Source organism: Rutilus rutilus (genome assembly GCF_951802725.1).
Source record: "Rutilus rutilus genome assembly, chromosome: 18".
Taxonomy (NCBI): Eukaryota; Metazoa; Chordata; class Actinopteri; order Cypriniformes; family Leuciscidae; genus Rutilus; species Rutilus rutilus.
Window position 1 is genome coordinate 28949140 of NC_140231.1, and position 20662 is coordinate 28969801.

The window sequence follows — 20662 nt, forward strand, 5'->3', positions numbered from 1 at the left end:
AGGTCCCATTGTCTGGTAAGTTCTGGTTGGGGAATTACAGATGGCCCGGCTCGGCGATCTCATTTCGTATTCTTATTAACATCTTATCTCCTGAACTGCCATTTTCCTTAGCATGCTATTCAGTGTAAATCCTACCCTGCAGTCAGTTTCATTGGTTAAAGCGGCGCTATGAAGTTTTGGCAATTTCTTCTGTTTTCGCGCTTTTTGCTCGCAGGTTTCTCTATAGAGCTCCCCCTACAGCTTCGGAATAGATATTTGACAACACTGTCGTCAAAACCCCCATCTTCTAACTCTGGTCATTTGTTTTCAAAGAAGCCGGCGAACGCACAAAGCCATGTCCACTGAGGTGTGTTTGATACACAGAAGGCTAGCATATAAATGTTTAGATAGTGTATGTGTGCAGTGCCGTAAAGCAATTCGTTACATCGCGAGACCTGATATCACGCGATACGGCCTGCCGGCCCAAAGTTGCAAGGGTGGTTTTGCCGCTCACAGGCGCTAGGGTGGTGCGAGAAGACCACCATTCAACCCGAAAAAAGTCATATAACCATTCCAATGACTCCGAAGCTGTTCAAAAAAATGCATAGTTCCCCTTTAAGGTTAGGGTGTAGGGTAGGTTTGCATTTGTTGTAGCATTTTGTTGGAAATCAGCACTTTGAATGACTTGACCAATTCAATCTTTAGAATCGGCTATGGGGCGGAGTTTGTCGTTTTTTTGGGCGGGGGGGATGGGGGGGTCTGTCTGTCAATCAATAGGAGGAAGCCACACCCTATTTTGAGCTCCCGCCCTGTTTTGGTTATGGGGGTTAAATTAAAGTAAAGCATTTTGTGATGATCAACATTATGCCATAAATGTTGTTGATTTAGCTTATTGTTTACACTCAGAATTCCAGATCGAATAAACAATGTTAATCCAGGATCATGTCCTGCTTGCTTAAACCATGTTGAGAAAACATTAGTTTGTGTATGCGTGTCTTACCGAGCTTCTGCATGCATGCGCGTAGCCGCTCCTCCAGGCTGACCACGCGGGAGTGCAGGTCATCGTAGTCGTAGGCTCCCATCTCCTGCTGGAGGAGGCCGAGGCTGGCCGTCAAGTTCTGCACCTCCTCCTTAAACTGCTGGACCAGCCGGGCGTCAGCCTTGTACTCCTCCAGCACGGGGATTAGCGGACGCAGCTCCGCCATTTTTGCCTTTATGGCCTGCAAATACGTAATGTGGGAAAGTTGGAAAGTCTGGCTTGCTTGTACACTGTGAAGCCTGTCTGAACCCTTGCTGTCTACACTGGTTTCAACTGTCTTGATGTTGAACAGTGCTGAACGTGAAGGTGTGTGCATCAATCTGTGTGTTCGTTCATCTGGAAACTCTTAAAAGTAAATGTTTACAGCAAATGATTTTTTTTATAGAACACTATATATGCCCCAAAGTATATGGACACCTACACACCACATCAATATGTTTTCATTTCAGAACCATTAGCATTTATAATGAGTTAGTCAGTCTTTTGCTTGAATAACAGCTTTGAGTCAATCCTCTGGGAAGGTTTTTCTAGATTCTGGGATGTGGATGTGGTGGTCTGCTCCTGAGCATCAGTGAGGTCAGGTACTGTTGGGTGAACGCGAAAGATCTTCTTTGTGCAGGCGGCGTGCAAGTTTCGTCCTTGTCAGACAACTAGAGACATAAATAAAAATTAATCTCGCCAGAGCAAAAACGGACCCCTTTCTTCTATAGATGCTTGTAAAAAAGTATATGTTTTTTAAGATATGCAGATATTGCAGATATGTTTCTTAACAAACTTTGAACTTTTTAAATCATTCCGTTTTAATAATCTTTTGTTGTGCTTTAAAGAAGCACTTGTTTTGATGTGTTGCATACGAAAGCACATGTAAAGTACTTGATTACGCGTTTTTTTATATTACTCTTAAGGTGATTTTTTTTTTTTTGATGTACAAAATTGCAATTTCCTCATAACAAATGTGCAATAATTACAAATATATTTAAATACATGACTTATAAGATTCAATGGAAATTTGATTAAAGTATCTTTTAGTTTACCAATGCTTGTCAGTGCATTCGGCAGAATTCTTTAAGCATATTAATTAGCATAAAGAAATAATTATGAAATTACATATAAAGATTAATTGCAATTAACATGTAACTCAGTGTCCAAACACATTACATTCAGTCCGCACTTCAGTATATTCCTTTAAAGGTGTATTATTTCCATAATATACTCTTTTTAAAAGCATGCTAACGTTTTTTTTATATATATATATGTATACATTAGTGATGTTGTAGATTAAAATCTTAAAAACTAGATGTCCACATACTTTTGGCCATGTAGTGTATGTACTGGTGCTTCAAAAAAAGTTGAACCAATATGTTGATCTGTAGAACTTCTAAGGTATGACAAACTTTTTAAAATGTTCTTATAGCAATGAACCATTAAAAATATTTATTTTTAGAAGCGTGCGTGGTCCTGGGACTACGTTATGAAGACAAAATGTCCCCGCAAAGATGGCAATATCCGAAATCCTTGTCCTTGAGGGGACATTTTTTGGTCCTCGTGAGGAAAACAGCTTATAAATCATACTAAGTGATGTTTTTTGAAAATGTAAAAAATGCAGACCGGTTTCTGTGATGGATAGGTTTAGGAATAGAGTTAGGGTTAGGGGACAGAATAGATACAGTTTGTACAGTATAAAAATCATTATGTCTATGGAAAGTCCCCATAAAACATGCGTATGTGTGCGTGTGTGCTTGTAGAGCCAGTGAGAGACCAGAGGCCGAGCTGCAGTAAAACTACTGAGATTCGTATTAAAATGATAGATCTACAAACATTTATCGACGAAATGAAGCGCTCTGAACACGGTAAACAATTGAGAAAAGACTTTATTAGTTATCGTTTAGAATGCAACAGCAGAAAGGGACACATGCTGAAATTACAACTCACATACAACAATGTGATGTTAAGATTAAATTCCTTACTTCAAAAACGCATATTACTTCAAAAACCAAATATTCATAGTGACAAATAATAAGAGGATAAAAAAAACTTAAGCAATACTAGCAAAGATGAGATAATAATGGTAATAGTAGTAGTAGTAATAATAATAATAATAGCAATATATCAATGAAACTAAATAATGTAGATCATATAAATAAAACGTAACAATTCTTTAGAGTAGCATGCAGGAGGAGATCTGATTGGTGGTTGGATAAGGGAGGGGGAGGAGTGTTTCTTACAGCTAATGTCGTATAGAATATGAGAATCGTGACATAAACAGCATGATTGACGCCCACTTCAGCCAATCGTGGGTTAGACCTGCCTCTTCTGGCCTCTGGCTCTCCTATCATGTCTTTATAGTTAGCCCTGCAAGCAAGAAACAACACACTCAGCACAGGGAGCTAACTCGCTAACCTATCTATCACATTCACGTGCTCTCACAGTCACACACGCACACGCTCATGTACTTGCACACGCACGCTCGTGTTACAGAGTGCAAACAATATTACAGTTCCATGCATGTGTCACGATTCAAGTGTGTGTCACGGGACGTTTTGATTGTGGTATATTATAGAAACTGAAATGTGCAGATCCTTTATTATTGTCTAATTATAATTTTCCTCGCTCAACTTTTATTATTTTCTATTATAATTATTCGTATGATTACATTTTGATGGTAGTAAATGTACAAATTAATCAAATATTCCATTTGCACAAAAGTTCGCTAATTGTTTGGATGGAGTCAGACAGGTCTGCACATTTCACAAAAATCATACAAGCATTTAAGGTGTGCATGCAGTCTGGAGTGTGTGTGTGCTGTATCCATATGGGCTGATGTGTGGATTCATGTGAAATATGTGCATTGCTTGCATGTAATTGTGCGTTTACCTTGTATTGCTTGGCGATGTTTTGTTTGTGGTTCTCTTCCACCTGCCTGAATTTGGTCTCCAGGCCGCGGAGTTGATCTTCCATCTTCACCACGTACTGCAGGTCCCTCTGGGTCCGCTGGTCCAATACTTGGATTGATTGCGTCATGTTTTGCACCTAAACACACACACACACACACATTCAGTTATTAGAGATATATTATCAAAATTGAAATTATACATGTATGTGTATGTATTAGAGCTGTCAAATTGACTAATCGCTAATCTAATAAAGTTTGTGTTTATATAATATATATTTGTGTACATATATATATATATTACATGCGATTAATCGCAATTAATCGATTTGACAGCACTAATATATATATATCCCCCCGTTAATTTAACACAAGGTGCTATTTGTACCATTTAATAAAATCATGTTTGAGATCATGATAATCTCGTTTTCAAGAAACGTCTAAATATAAGTACTCTAAAAACATCCATAAATAATGAATCTAGTGACCTTCAGAAAACTAGCGAGCTCTACTCCACGTCTGCTAATCATCTGATGTGTCGGAGGAGTTGCATCATTGTCTTTCTGTGTAAAGGCTGTTTGCCTCTGCTCCAGCCGTGTTCCAGAGGAACTCATTAACTCTGTGTGTTTGTATGTGAATGATACTGTAGCCTATGAGTTGTTAGGCTCATGCCTCCAGGTCACTTTGATCTCTGTAGGAAAACTCTGGTTGTCATAGATTCGGTGTCTGTGACAACTTTGCATTAAAGGTAACGTGATGCCCAAGGGCAACGCAGTAGAGCTTTATGGGTCGGGAGGTCACCTTCTCCAGTAGTTGGCGGAGTTGTTTGGTGCGGGCGTCTCTCGAGCACATGGTCTGCTGAGGTGCAACGACCGTACACACACACCTGCCCTCGCTGTCCTGAGCCGAGCTGTACACCTGCCATGACTCCTCTGGGTTAGCGGGTAAAACCTGTGAGAGAGGAGAGAGAAAGAGAAAGGTGATTTTACCAGTAATACAACATCTCTAAAGGTTATAGTCTCATTTATAATCCCATACTCATTGGCATTACAAACATTTGACACAAGATTACACAAGACCACATCTGCTCATGCCACATCAGATCAGACCACGCCCATATCCACACCCACCAATCAGAATGCAGCAGCGTTACATCTACTACCAGGAAGACAAACACCAGTTTCATTCACACACACAGTTTTATGGTTGTATTTGACTGACAGCTGTTAGAGTGAAGGGATCTTGTCCCGTTCAGCTGTGCCATTCTTGAACTCGTGTTACAGATCCAGATCCGATCACAGTGTGTGTGGAGCTGGTGAGAGTGAGGAACAGATGGAGGATTGATGAACATCCGCTGATGCAGGTCTGGAGAGTCCTAAATCTCCAAACCAATGGTGCACTAATGGAATATTACCACACTGCAAATAGACTTTGATTCTATCCGCTTTGCAGTCATTTCATGTTATATTTGTTAATATTAAAAGTTATATTTATATTAAAATTGTCCATACTGTATTACACTTGTGAAAGTAAAAATGACAGAACTATAGAAGAACTACACAACTGCGTTTTTAAATGTTGGTGATATACTTTGTTCAATTCAGCTATGCTGTTTTTGAACAGAAGAACGTTCTCACACAAGACCCAGATAAGACGTTGTGTCAACTTTTTAAAGCTTGCTTTCAGACCTCTACTCTTTGAATGCACTGCATCTCATTCTAGTGAAATCGATTTGGTTCAGCAGTTTTTGTTCATTACAATAAAATGAAAAAGTTTAATAGGGCGAGATAGAACACTCATTTTCGAAACGACAACATTACAAAATTGAATATGTATGAGCTAAGCTTTCGAAATTCCAGAAAGAACGCGCAAGGAGGCGCGCGCACAAGACCCGTTCCATTCGAAAATTAAGATTAAATACTACTGAATTCACAAGAATAACGCCCCCGTGTGAACGCCCCCTTAAATGTCGACAAAAACCGCGGAGTTGATTGGCGCTGCTGTATGCGCGAATGGATTTTTTTCTTTTTCTTCACATGTTGGGTTAATTGCTTAATATCTGAACTTTTCATTTGAATTTTCAAGGAAAATAACCCGACACTTACTCCTATACTCCGGTCCGGATAGCCGCCCTGCGCCGCGGTCAGCTTAGTGGTGTTGAGCCCTACCAGTGATGGCAGAGTCTGGGACATCCAGTTGGTGATCATGGCCATGGTGCTGAGCACCACACCGATCTTCAGCAAAGGCACCGACATCTCTGTGCGCACTGACCCAAACTCTCATTCTACACAAGCCACCCGGGAACCATAACGGCGAGCATCGCTGCCTGTGAGCGCCTCGTGCATCACCATCATCCGCATCATCTCCTCTAACGGTCCCGGTTCGGACGGTCTCATGGTGCTCATCTTGATTTATGCCGTTGGTTAAAAGGAGTCCGGTGTGGTTAAAGTAACGGAAACCGAGCAGTTTTGACCCTCTTCTCCGCGCTGGTCCCGTCTGGTGTCTTTTCTGTTATCCAAGCCTCTTTTGTGTGCGTTCACGCCCTTATTGGTCCGCCTTCCCCACGCAAGTGAATTACTATGGATGGATTACAACTGCACACGCCGACCGCTCTCCGTGGATGAGAAAGGAGGCGGCGCCACGCGCTCCTATATAAGCCCCTGTGCTCACGAGACGCGCCACCAGGGATTTGCACTTGGCACCGGATCGCGTTAATGGCCCGATATTGTCATAGCCACGCGCACAAGAAGGTTGTAAACGAAACACCCCAATGTCACGCTCCACTCCGGGTCAACGGGAGTGAGTAATGATCACATTTCTCTCGCGCTCTCCCTTTTACTATCCTCCCATTATAACCCTTAACTGTCACCAGTTTGCAAATTATACAAAGACATGATTTTCGCCGCACAATCTTGAGGTTCTTTTCGTTCTCGTGCCACCAAAGTTGTCTTTAAGCATAATTAAGCATCAACAATCAACTTAAAAAATTAAACAAAACACTAATGTTTTTATGTGTGGTATATTTAAATCTGGTATATTTAAACGCTACTTCAGTTCGCGAGCGTCTATTTTGTAACGTCACATGTTACTGAAACCGTGAAACGTTTGAAATTTAAACACACAGCTAAAGGGTTATTTTAAAAAGCACCCTGCAAAAGTCAATTTTATCAGTATTTTTCAGAAATAGTACCGTTAAACAACTGAAAAGAAGTGTCACGAGACATCAGAGACATAGCCTATTTCTCATATAAACAAATAAATAAAGGGAAACATATGGCGCATATGTGGTTGGAATATCTTTATTGCAATCTTAAACATATGTAAATATCTGTCATGCACATGCGTAGACGGATTGTAAGTGAAAATAAATTATATAGAGAGACACACCATGCGCTCGTCCAACACATCCAGTGCCGCAAGTGCATTAACTCAGTTTGCATTAGAATGACTCTAGCGCCCCCGTGTTGTGATCAGCGGAACTTTGATGCAATTATACCGACTACTATCTGGCAGTATGACAGGACGAGCAGTGTGCAGACTCATGCATCGCTTGGTTAACACATATTGTTCACGGACCTAGACATGCCATGGCAGTGAGTAGTCGTGACACAGCAAGAAGTGCAAAACGCGTCATTGTTAGATGTGCATGAATCCTGATACCAAAAATAATCACATTATATAAATAAGCAGAGGAGACCCGGGCTGGTTGTCACACTTCATACTCTTGTGAATATTTCTCGGGGATAGTTTTATTTATTTCTATCATATTATTATTATTATTATTATTTTACGTGTGTGGGTACAAGTAATATATATATATACATTTTTTTTTATTTTTTTTTTACTGTTTTCCCTGGAAAAGAGATACAGTTCAGTGTGTATGATAGCTTTATGCCCCCTGCAGTTGGGCATTTAGTCAAACTATAAGGGGTAAGTTGTCACAACAGGAACCTGCTGTTTAAAACGGATTGAAGATTTTTTTCTTTGAAATACGAAATAAGTATTGCTGAACAGTGTAGAAGAAAGCATTCAAATTGAGTTTAAAATGACAAAATATAAAACATACAGCATGTGACAACATACTCAAACCTATCATATATATATAGCCTATATATATAGGCTATATATATATGATAGGTTTGATTGGTATATATATACCAATGTCCTGAGAATAGCCTAGTTCAGGATAGTTTTTACTGTGTTCACTTAAAAAGTATTCTTATCTTATTTGTCTTTTAGTTTTTAAATATACCTAAAACTTTTTAAATATACATTCTCAGTTGTTTAATAAATAAACCAGATTTTTAGTCTAAAATAAACTGCTATTTTGGATAAAAACATGAATATGTTAAAGGGACGGCACTTTACACAGACTGACCTTTGAGAGAGAGAGAGAGAGCGAGAGAGAGAGAGAGAGAGAGAGAGAGAGAGAGAGAGAGAGATTCAGAGAGTGTCAGGCATCCAGTTGTGTCTCTGTCAGCATATCCAACCTCACTTTAATAAAACATCACACAGAAAACATCTAAAACACTGAATCTAGGGCAGATATTCTTTCCGGGCCTGTCACTGTCTATTACACATACACACACACATTTTGGTTTGCTTGTGGATCCGAAATGATCCGATCTTTCTGTACTGGTCTTAAAGGACCAGATCTGACATCATTCATTCACTCTCACCTGTATGATTTCCGGTTCCCAGTAGAACACAAAAAGAGTTATTTGTAACAGACCATCCAATTTCCATACAATGAAACTGAATGGTGACTAGGCAAGTTTAGAAATTCAGACCGACTTGAAATTTAGTGCACTTGCAAGTGGAATTGACTACCTTTATGATGTTTCTTTCAAATTTTTTAGAGTTCAACAGTCCAAGTCCCCATCTGCTTTCATACGGAAGTGAGCAGCTCATGTGCTCCACGAAAGAAACCAGAGGTTTGGAGCAACACGAATGTGAGTGATTGATGACAGTTAAATATCTTCTGGGCATGGCCTCCCAACACAGTTACAACACTGGTTGCATTTTGTGCGTAGGGAGATGGAGAGAGACATAAAAGAGATGGAGTGAATGAATGATAGAGCCATAGAAACAGAAGGTCACTTCAGCACAAATCGCTTTGGGCTTGAATTTGTTCGGCCTTGAGACATCTCTGTGTGTGTGCCAATGAACAATGCAACTTGAATCACATTGGCTTGTTCTTATTTCAGATTAATGAGAAACATATCCGCCGCACATACTAGGATGATGTTTTGCATAAAAATATTCAGCAGCCTATTAGAACGCTCTCAATGTTTAGCCGACCTTGTGTCACGGCCTCGGACTCAGACAGGAACTGTCAAATAGACACTTATCTACAAATGAGTGTCCTCGGGGAGGTTGTTTTTCATTTTTGTGAAAACTTTGTTAGTTCTCTGGAAACTCTGTGAACTTGACCATGTTAATTAAATACTTGTTTCCAACCTAGCTTTCTTTCTGGCTCTTGATAAAAGCTGACACTTTTTTAATTACGAAACTGTGCTAAATAATACTTTTCAATAAAGCAATTTTGGGCTTATGAATCAAACAATCAAAAGCAATGCCAAATGTCTATGTTGGTTCATTTAATAAACATCAGGAATTTAAATGTTTTTTTTGGGCTATTTCTCTCTACACACTATGACTAGAATATAAATGACAACACAAGTTTTTACATCAAATAGATATTAGAAGATAAGACATCAAATTGATTGTGCTTGGATTGTAGTATTAAGGAGCGAATTGATCAAGACAGTTTTAACATTAAGATCAATCAGGTTAAAGCTAAACCTTAAAGGAGAACTCCGGTCAATTTTAACATTGAGCTAATTTTTTTGTCAATTTGGAGTGCTGTCAATACAGAGAACAACGACAAAAATCGGTGTTGCCTACACCGTGTTATCCTCTTTTTAAAATTTGCACCCTGTTGACTTCAATGGGGCAAGTTTTAAACCTGCTTTTAGCCTCTTAACATCCTTGATGTGTCATTACAAGTGCACAAGTCATGTGAGTGATTCCTTCAGAGTGAACACGAGTGAATCTGACTGCAGTAGATGTGAAAGATAAGAATAAAAATGATGTTATTTAAGCCAGCACAAATACCTGTATTTACATCCTGTTTTCGGTCGAAGTCCAAAGTAGTCGAATGTCGAGTTCACGCCCATAGGTTTAGTTACCTATGATCACGCGCGTGAACTCGACAATCGACTAATTTTGACTTCGACCGAAAACAGGATGTAAATACAGGAATCCCGATTTTTGTCGTTGTTCTCTGTATTGACAGCACTCCAAATGTACAAAAAAATGAGCTCAATGTTAAAATTGACCGGAGTTCTCCTTTAAAGAGATAGTTTGTCCAAAAATGAAAATTATGCCACAATTTTCTCACCCTCGAGATATTTGAAGGTTGACAGCATTACATGCAGTTTAATTGGAAATGAGCAGCGTGAACATTCTGGCAAACATCTGCTTTTGTGTTCAACAGAAGAAAGTCAGTCACATGGGTTTGGAACGACATGAAGGTGAGTAGAGAGTGCATAATTGTTTTATTCGTTGGTGAACAGCTTCTTTAATCTGTATGTTCTTTACAAAAACACATAGAAAAGCACTCATCTGTTGGGTCAGGTATATTGCTATTAATTCCGAAACAAGATGTGCAGTAAACGTCTAATATGAATGTTTTATAGCTGCGTTCAATTTAACTTAGAAGCAAAGACCGTAATCTCAAATTGGGATTCCCTTTAACACTGTTCTTTTTATCATCTTTAATAATTCATGTGTAGGCTGTGCAATTTCTGCAGCCCGCAGCAAAACGATAATATCCTGTAGATCAGGAGCGCTAGATGATGGTTGGTTCAGAGCGTAGCAGCAGAAACCATCTGAGCTGTCGGACAGAAGGAGAGTGTGGCAGCAGTAACTCATCTGTAATGGTCTACAGTAAAGCCTTCAGCTTCAGGCTGCGTGTAGAAAAACAGTCCAGCATGATATAAGTGATTTATCAATAGGTCTGAACAAGAGTGCTGGAGACCTCCTGAACGGTTCTGCAGTGTAGAGAGGAGGAGGAGGAGGAGGAGGAGAAGTCCATGTTTTCAGAAGTTTTCTTCTTCTGAAACTTCAGATGCTCTGGCTGACTCTGGGCCGTGGTGCCCGTGGTACTGCAGAGGTGTTTGGAACGGAGCCCTGCTGTTTGAACATTTACTCTCCCCTTCCCCTGCGTTTCCACTGCGTTCTCCAAGCAGTCTGTTCTTCCTGCTGTTTTCAGTGCTAGTTCATAGAATATCCGTCTATAATTGCTTCAAAACATAGGGATTTATTTTGTGATTTAGGAAAAAATTATATCTTGGTAAATGGAAGGAGAGTGCTGTGTGTGTGTGTGTGTGTATGAACAGATGGTAGATTTTTGGTATTTTATGGAAGAAAAAAATGAAGAGGTGTTTGACTGTAAAATTCACAGGCAAGATTCAAGGGTGTTTTGGGTGTTGCAATGCCCGATTACATGACTTGCCCACCGCGGCACCGCCCCCACTGTCGTTTTGCTTTCTTTTTTTTACACATATAAAAACCATTTAGTTCAGTTGGACGACGGACGCTATAATTATAAGCTGAAAGCGTCGTCTCTGCTCCGTACAGCATGAGCTGCAGAATCGCAACACAGAGCAGCAGGAGTCAGATTTCACTGATCACATGACAAGAGTAAGGAGAGATGGCTGACAGGACGATGGCGGAGGATTTGGTGCGCACCTACGGGGATAGAATTGTTGCATTATTCCCAATTAATAAATTGAGATTCACAAATAAATGTAAAGAGATTCACAAAAAGGAATACAATTCACAAATTAATTGATTAAGATCCACAAATAAATGTTAAGAGTTTCACAAAAATTATTAAAAAATCACAAATATAAAAAAATATTTTTTATGCAGTTTTATGTCACAAACACAACTGTGCCTTGCATTCATTTGAGAATCGTTTTCTGTGCATTTGTGAATCACTTTCTGTGCATTTGTGAATCGCTTCGTGTGCATTTGTGAATCGCTTTCTGTGCATTTGTGAATCGTTTCCTGTGCATTTGTGAATCACTTTCTGTGCATTTGTGAATCGCTTTCTGTGCATTTGTGAATCGCTTTCTGTGCATTTGTGAATCGCTTTCTGTGCATTTGTGAATCGCTTTCTGTGCATTTGTGAATCGCTTTCTGTGCATTTGTGAATCGTTTCCTGTGCATTTGTGAATCACTTTCTGTGCATTTGTGAATCGCTTTCTGTGCATTTGTGAATCGTTTCCTGTGCATTTGTGAATCGTTTCCTGTGCATTTGTGAATCGTTTCCTGTGCATTTGTAAATCGTTTCCTGTGTATTTGTGAATCGTTTCCTGTGCATTTGTGAATCACTTTCTGTGCATTTGTGAATCGTTTCCTGTGCATTTGTGAATCGCTTTCTGTGTATTTGTAAATCGCTTTCTGTGCATTTGTGAATCATTTCCTGTGCATTTGTGAATCGCTTTCTGTGTATTTGTGAATCGTTTCCTGTGCATTTGTGAATCACTTTCTGTGCATTTGTGAATCGTTTCCTGTGCATTTGTGAATCGCTTTTTGTGTATTTGTTAGGGCTGAAACGATTAGTCGACATTGTCGACAACGTCGACAATAAAAAATTGTCGACAAATATCTTTGTTGTCGAGTAGTCGTTTGATCCCACGTGACCTAATGTTATGGCCTGCAATATCGCGATTTGACCGCTACGGCGCTGTAGCGCTAGAGTGTAATGCAGCCGTTACAAATGCTATTGCGGTAGAAGAAAACACAGCGCGAATTATGACGGAGTGCAAACGAATCCGAACTAGCAAGGTGTGTAAAGTTTCACAAAACTGCAAACCAAGAATATTGTCGTATGCAATACATGCAAGGCGGAACTAGCTTTTCACGGGAGCACAACATGCATGTTAAAACACTTAAAAAGGAAAAACCCGGCACGAGACGAGCCGGTGAGAGGTGAATATTCTCCAGCTGAAGCTAAATAACTAGCAGTAAATCTTTTTTTAGAGAATGCAATACTACTAATAATAGCAATAATATTAACAATAATAATATAATTACAGTAATGTGATGATTTATTTTTGCATAGAATAAAGCTTGACCGAGCTTAGGAGTCGGGGCTGTTTTTATTATTGTAGCTCTATTAGGTAACGTTATTACAGTCTTATCCCTTGCCTGTATTTTGTTACATATTCATGAAGACTTACAAAAGGAGATGTTATGAAGAATATCATGTCAGTTAATTTTTTATACTGTAAATTAAAAGGTGAATGAGAATGTCTCTGTCAGCTCAGCTCAATTGTCATATCAATTTAAAAAAAAAAAATGATTCTTGTAATAATTGTTTGCAGTTTAAGTGTGTCTGACTGTAATGCAGCTGATAATTTTTTTTTTGTTTATTTTTTTCTATTGAAAGAGAACAGAATATTTAAACAATGCTTAGAGAGCATTTGTGTGTGATTTGAGTTGGACAGAAATCTGAAAACTTAAAGAGAATGACCTGTTTAGTTGCTCAAAGTTCATTAAAACAACCATTTCAAAAGCTGAAGTGATTTTCTTTTTTTATATTATAGTTAGAATATGTATAACTCCGTGTTTTAACTAATTGAAAAGGCTGAATAATCGTTCCAAACGTACTGATTAGTCGGCGAAATAATCGATGAATAGTCGATTAATCGTTCTAATAATCGTTAGATTAATCGATTATCAAAATAATCGTTTGTTGCAGCCCTAGTATTTGTGAATCGCTTCGTGTGCATTTGTGAATCGTTTCCTGTGCATTTGTGAATCGCTTTCTGTGCATTTGTGAATCGCTTTCTGTGCATTTGTGAATCGCTTTCTGTGCATTTGTGAATCGTTTCCTGTGCATTTGTGAATCACTTTCTGTGCATTTGTGAATCGTTTCCTGTGCATTTGTGAATCGCTTCGTGTGCATTTGTGAATCGCTTCCTGTGCATTTGTGAATCACTTTCTGTGCATTTGTAAATCGCTTTCTCTGCATTTGTGAATCGCTTCGTGTGCATTTGTGAATCGTTTCCTGTGCATTTGTGAATTGCTTTCTGTGTATTTGTGAATCGCTTTCTCTGCATTTGTGAATCGCTTCGTGTGCATTTGTGAATTGCTTTCTGTGTATTTGTAAATCGCTTTCTCTGCATTTGTGAATCGTTTCCCGTGCATTTGTGAATCACTTTCTGTGCATTTGTGAATCGCTTCCTGTGCATTTGTGAATCACTTTCTGTGCATTTGTGAATCACTTTCTGTGCATTTGTGAATCACTTTCTGTGCATTTGTGAATCGCTTCCTGTGCATTTGTGAATCACTTTCTGTGCATTTGTGAATCGCTTTCTGTGCATTTGTGAATCACTTTCTGTGCATTTGTGAATCGCTTCCTGTGCATTTGTGAATCACTTTCTGTGCATTTGTGAATCGCTTCCTGCACATTTGTGAATCGCTTCCTGCACATTTGTGAATCGCTTTCGGTGCATTTGTGTGCATTTGTGAATCGCTTCCTGTGCATTTGTGAATCACTTTCTGTGCATTTCTGAATCACTTTCTGTGCATTTCTGGATTTTGAAACATTTCTAGCTTCAAGACATGCAGAAAAATCAAATAAGTGGACTCCACCCACCTCTACTTAAGTCAGTGAGATAACAGCCATTTGCACAGACCAATCGCAGCATATTTATTTGTGGATCTTAATCTATTTATTTGGAATAATGCAACAATTATATCCTGATACGCCACAGATCTCCAGATCGTCATTGACAAACAGCTTATCTTGTAAAACGTGTGGTCAGTACCACCGCTCCCTATACACAGAGTACGCGTGATCACGAATTCGAAAATGAAAGTAAAAAGCGAGCGTGCATTCAAAAGCGATTTCAATATTCCAGATTCCTGCAAATAATATATAATACCCCAGGGTGTTCTGAATGGATGTTAGTGTATGGCGTGGTATTTGATTGCTTTGGCATTTTGGGCTGCCGCCAGGATTGTTGCTATGCTGCTAAAGAGTACTTAGTGATTGTTAGTGTGTTTTGAATGGTTGTAATGTTGTTACTGAAGACTCACTACAGTATTCTAGTTGGTTGCGACTGTGAGGTGGTTTCTAAGTGGCCTAGGTTAAAACAGCCTACCCAAGTGTCTACAAGACTATAATATCCTGGCCCCTATGTTTACAGAGAAAAACAATGGAAAAGTAGAGCAGTGGAGTGGAAATAACATGTTCTGTGTGCATCGACCCTTATGCATCTCTTTTTCTAAAACAATGAACACACACACACTTGCCCTTTCACAGTTCAGATGCTACAGATTATATGATGGACGACACAAGTGTAAAGACTGAGTGCATGCTGATGATAGATCTGTCTAGTGATCGATTGGAGAATTCAAGAAAAGTGTGTGTGTGTGTGTGCGTGGGTGCGTTTGTGTGTGTGTGATTGGATTGTTCGAGAGAAACAAAGAGTGTCAGGGGTGGTAAAATGCCATCATATAAACAACAGCTTGTGTTTCCTTTTCAAACGCACACACATGCTTTCTTTTTATCTCCCTTTCATACTCAAAACCAGACACAATCGATTAATGGCAGAACCATTACTAATATGATAATTCTCCTTATCCACAGGCTAGATTATTCTCTTCTGTGAGACCGCGGTGATGACCTTTATCTCCATGAAGGTGATAAGACCATAGAAGACGCGTATCTGTACCGTGGTATTCAAGAACAAATCTCATCCATTCTATAGCTGGGGGAACTGAGCATTTAGAATGTGGATACATTATCTATTTCTCTCTCTCTCTCTCTCACTCTCAATCTCTCTCTTGTTAATGGAAGTTTGAATGGATTCTACATTTGGACTTGGGCTACATACTGAAATACGATTAGGACATTAACACAAATTGAAAAGACAGCATAAGCAGCACTGGGAGCAGAAGCATCAGGCCCACTGAAACCCAAGGAGCACGTGCCGTGCCAGAGTTATGAGCTAAGTGGTTAATGCAAGAAAAAATATTCCAATAATGTATTTAATATTGGGAATATTCCAACTTGCATTCTGACCTAAATTATGGTACTGACTTTTAAAATGAGTTCATTTTAGACCTCGTTCTGTCAAACATTTCTTTTTCCTTGGACACGGCAACCTTTTCACGAATATATGACTTGGCTTCGAAGACAGACGCAGGTAATCGCACGCGCTCAGTCGATCTTATTCACTGTCTGTTTAGGCTTAAGTGCAAATCCTCTGTACAAATCACCATGATAAACAGTCTTGGTATCATTATTACCTTATTTGACATTCAATACACATGCATGAAGTTCAAAACAAGAAGGGTATAGCCTTATGAAAAAAGAAAACACGCGAATATCGTGGTTGCTGCGGTTACTTGCGTACGCGCGGTACTACAATATTGCGGTTATCGCGACAGCCCTACTAGAGACTCTGTGAAATCACCATGACAAGTTTGCTTTCCTGTGTTCCTGTGTCCTGTATTTCTATTTAAAACTGAACATTTTGTGCGGGACATATCTAACACATTAATAAAGAGCTACCAGTTTATTAGAAATTATGTCTAAGTCTTCTAAATCTGTTCTTATGTCTCCTAGGACTGGTGCTTGAGGCTTCTTCCTGCAATTCCTGTCAAACAAACTCAGCGTCCTCCACTCAGTGTTGCTTTACATGATCACACGATGAGGGGGTCAGCTTGGATAATATTACCTACTCAATGCTTTTATATGTATATTTTAGATAAATTAAGCCCTCTAGAAAAACTGCTGGTTGGATCAATTCGAATCTAATCGATGGTTGGCGCATAACTTCGACATTGGGAAATATGATGTTCCAACTTGCTTTCTGACCTAAATTATGTTACTGTCTTTTAAAATGAGATCACTCTAGACCTCATTCTGTCAAACTGTTTCAGTTTTAGAACTAGTGAAGTGGGTGAACTGATGCTGGTGTTCAGGAAATCTGTAGTATACCAGCTGTTCTGTGGGTGGTGTAATGATCTTTTTTATTGGTGGTGTTCAGTTTAGTAGATGTTCAGAGAGTGTTTTTTCCATTAAGGAGATGTTTTGTGGGCAATAAGGGGTATTTTTGGAGGTGTTTCATGATGATGGGTGGTGTTTAGTATGTGTACTGTGGGGGTATTGTTGAGCGGTGTTTAGGTTCAGCAGCTGTTACCGTTTAAGCATTCTCTGAGGGGTATTTACATTTGAGGAGAAGTTATTCGGGTGGTGTTCAGTAAGTCGTGTTTTATGAACGGTGCATGTGTTTGTAGGTGTTCAGGTGTGTTCTTCAACAGGTTCTTCAACTCTTACCAACTTTTCTCTGTACAGGGCTCTTGAGTTCTTATCATGGTGCTTTAAGATCAATAAAGATTCATTAAAAAGGTCCATTAAAGCATCACTACACAGATGGTTTTCTAAAGAGATAGAGGATAAAAAGCTCACATAGATTCTCCTTTGTACATTAGACTCTTTTTTTCGTTCTAATTGGAACCTTTATTTTTAAGAGTGTTGGGGTTATGTCCATTAACACGCCTGGAGGCCGGAACAGAACAGACAAAGAACTCAAATGGACCTCGTGACTACTCTCAACTCTGAAAGCCAGTTCAATTTCCATTCCACAACACAATTATCAAACCATGACAATTTCCTGAAAGTTTAATACCAGATCACATTTATGCAAGTTCCGGCATGCATTTGCTCACACCTGTGCTCCTAAGGTACTTCATGTATTTAATTTAACACTGACAGCAGAGCCAAATTGAATCACAGAATGCTGTTCTACTGGGAAGAAACACTACTTTTCTATGTGTGGCTATGGGAAAGATTTTTGGGTATGGGCTACCATGTGCATGTGTACTGTATATGTTCTTGTGCGAGGTCTTCTTCTCTAACCCGGGTAAAGCTGAACAAAATGCCAAATTGTCGCAGATTCAATGGGCCGTAAATCTCTGAGATGAGAAGATGACCGAGCCTCGTGGCAGTAATTGATGGGTTTGGCAGAGTCAGTTTGAGATTTACTTGCGCGCACATGCCGAGTAAGCATGCTGCCCCGCTGCGAGCCTAATGCAACATTTACACAGGCTGTACGGTTCACATGCTCATCCTTTCTGATCAATATGAAAATACATGCTACAGTGAGACGCTGGTTAAAGTAATAACTGAAGCGTGAAGAGCACTGTTTGCATATGTAGAAGCCAAGAACACTGCGCACTGGGGAATGTTAGTAAGAGCGGCCAAATGCTCTCGAATTCTCTAGTTCAAAGCTTCAGTTTCTTTTTGTAACACTTTGCCATATTAGAGTCCATTTTAACAGGAGCGTACACAAGGGGAAATGCCATTTTTAATTTGACGTTAAATGAAAATGAGGGACTTGCAGATTTGACACGTTTAATTTTCACAAGCCATGTTGTGTGGTTTATTTCAGCGTTGCATTGGCTGAACAATTAAAATCAAGGAAGAGGTACAATTTAACCCATTAAACTCTGTACATATACTATAACATCTTTTCATTCATGTAAAATGAAATATCACATCTATGCTAAGGTATATAGAAACAATTATGACCCAATTTGAAAAATGTATATATTCATTCCCCCTCTTTTTGATAATCATATAATCATAATTATGCATTATGTAGACTTTTTCATGTAATTGGTGTGGTGCTGACAATAGCAATGTGCAATTACAACTCCACAAAATATTTGCATTAATATTACATAGCTGGTCTCTCAAGGCCTTTAAAAGCTCAAAAACATCCTTATATCAGGTTGATATTCATGAATTGTACTAGTGTTTGAACTTGTGATACACTAAAAACATCCTTTAGGGGCTCGGAGACACCAGTTATAAAAAATACATGCAATGAAATGCAACATAAGATCTCTCTAGAGATACATTTTTGCTATATTTATTTTGTGTTTTTCTGCAATGTCTATTTTCCATGATCGATCTGACCCCAAACAGAAGCAACATGATTGTATTGGATATCATTTTGGTCACATTTCTGAAAAGTGCATGTCTAATATTTTGGCAAGATCTGCTGGATGGGGTTTGATTCAATTAGAAGAACATATTAAAAGCTTTCATTGTTGTTATTTTTACACATACAGTGCTGCATGTGGAGACCCACAACAAAGAATACAAAGTCAATCTCAACAGTAAATGATGATTAAATATACAGAAGCATGAATCCTAATATGTTATAATGAATGTTTCCTTTAATTGGGCTTTCTTGAGGCATACATATGTAAATCGTGCGCTTTTCTTGCAACTTGCACGCGTGCAGATTGTTTCTCGTGTTTGCTGTGAGCTAATGAGTAGGCTATAACCGTGGACTCTCCATATCTCTCCGCTTGTAATCCCGTCTATTAATCTCTTTTTTACAGTAATCTGGCTAATTCTCCGCAGTCTGATCTGTGTTCGATGTGTGTGTGTGTGTGTGTGGGAGGTAAAGATGGCGATAGACCTACTTGCGTGAGTTCCGTACCCATCAGCACCAGCACGATGAGACTCAAGAGCTTGTTCACGCGCTGCATCTCGCGCCTCCGCTCGCTCGGACTCGCTCTCGCATGCAGATCCGGTCCACCCGCTCGATGATGCTCTCTCCTCGCTCCTCTGTCCCCGGTCTCTCGCTTCTCTCTCTTTCGCTCTCTTCTCAGCAACAGAATGACAGAGAAACAGAACTCGGTCTCGCGCAGCCGTCTCTGGGCATCTCGCGCGCGGAGCGTCGTCTCACGCCTCCCGTTTTCTCCCGTGTGTCTTTCTGCCTCCCCGACCGTCGACTCCTGTCCCCGTTAGATTAGCGGCTCTGGAGGTTTAGCGTCACGCAGGGTGGTCTGGTTAGCCCAAAACTTTGTGTGTATCGCGATGTGTGAGGCAGAAAGATTGGGGAGTGCGAGCGCGAGCTGTCCGAGGTGCTGAAACCGGATGTGACATGCTGCGCGCGTGGGAAATTCAACGGGGATGCGGGAGAGGAGGAAGCGCGAGACTGAGTTAATTGGTAGAACCTTGCGTGGCGTCAAAACAGTCTTACTACACTTGTGAGAAATGTTTTTTTTTCTTCTGAAAATGGTGTTTAAAATGAAGGATACAAAGTATTTCTGACGAAATTAGATGTGTATGTTTTCTGAAGAAACTCTGGTCGTTGCCAGGGCATTGCTATGCGTTTGCTAAGATGTTCTTTGTGGTTTTGGTGTGTTTATGGGGATAAGATATATATTTTTTAATTAATAATAATAAAAAAAATTCCTTAGGTTTCTATTCATCGAAGAATCCTGGGAAAAGTATTGTAGTTTCTACAAAAATATTTAGCAGCACATGTTTTCAACATTGATAATAATAATAAATGTTTTTTGAGCAGCAAATCAGCATATTATAATGATTTCTGAAGGATCATGTGACACTGAAGACTGGAGTAATGATGCTGAAAATTCAGCTTTGCATCACAGGAATAAATTAGATTTGAAAATATGTTAACATAGAAAATAATTAGTTCAAATGTAATAATATTTAACAATATAATTTTTTTTTTACTGTATTTTTTTGTCAAATAAATGCAGCCTTGGTAAGCTGAAGAGACCTAAATATATATAAGAAACATTTAAACGTTTTTAAATGATAAAACATCATATACTGTTCCACTAAACACTAAAGTTTCAAGTCATTGAGCAAAAATGAAGAAAATTAAAGTCATTTCTGA

The 20662-nt window shown here is 39.3% G+C and overlaps 1 protein-coding gene across 3 annotated transcripts in view; it reads right to left on the reverse strand.

Annotated features, from left to right (window-relative positions):
- The window catches only part of olfm1b (olfactomedin 1b), a 32926-nt gene extending 13027 nt beyond the window's left edge, over positions 1 to 19899 (reverse strand). The window contains exons 1-4 of one of the 3 annotated variants that reach the window (XM_084386352.1): positions 19434 to 19899; positions 4710 to 4859; positions 3893 to 4048; positions 980 to 1199 (exon numbers count right to left, since the gene is read on the reverse strand). In XM_084386352.1, the coding sequence (XP_084242478.1) occupies positions 980 to 1199; positions 3893 to 4048; positions 4710 to 4859; positions 19434 to 19499 (592 nt within the window). In that variant the 5' untranslated portion in view covers positions 19500 to 19899. Of the gene's footprint in view, positions 1 to 979; positions 1200 to 2871; positions 3371 to 3892; positions 4049 to 4709; positions 4860 to 6013; positions 6531 to 19433 lie in introns of those variants that run through there. The other 2 variants (XM_084386351.1, XM_084386353.1) reach the window with 2 other exon arrangements.
- Between the last annotated feature and the right edge of the window lie 763 nt (positions 19900 to 20662).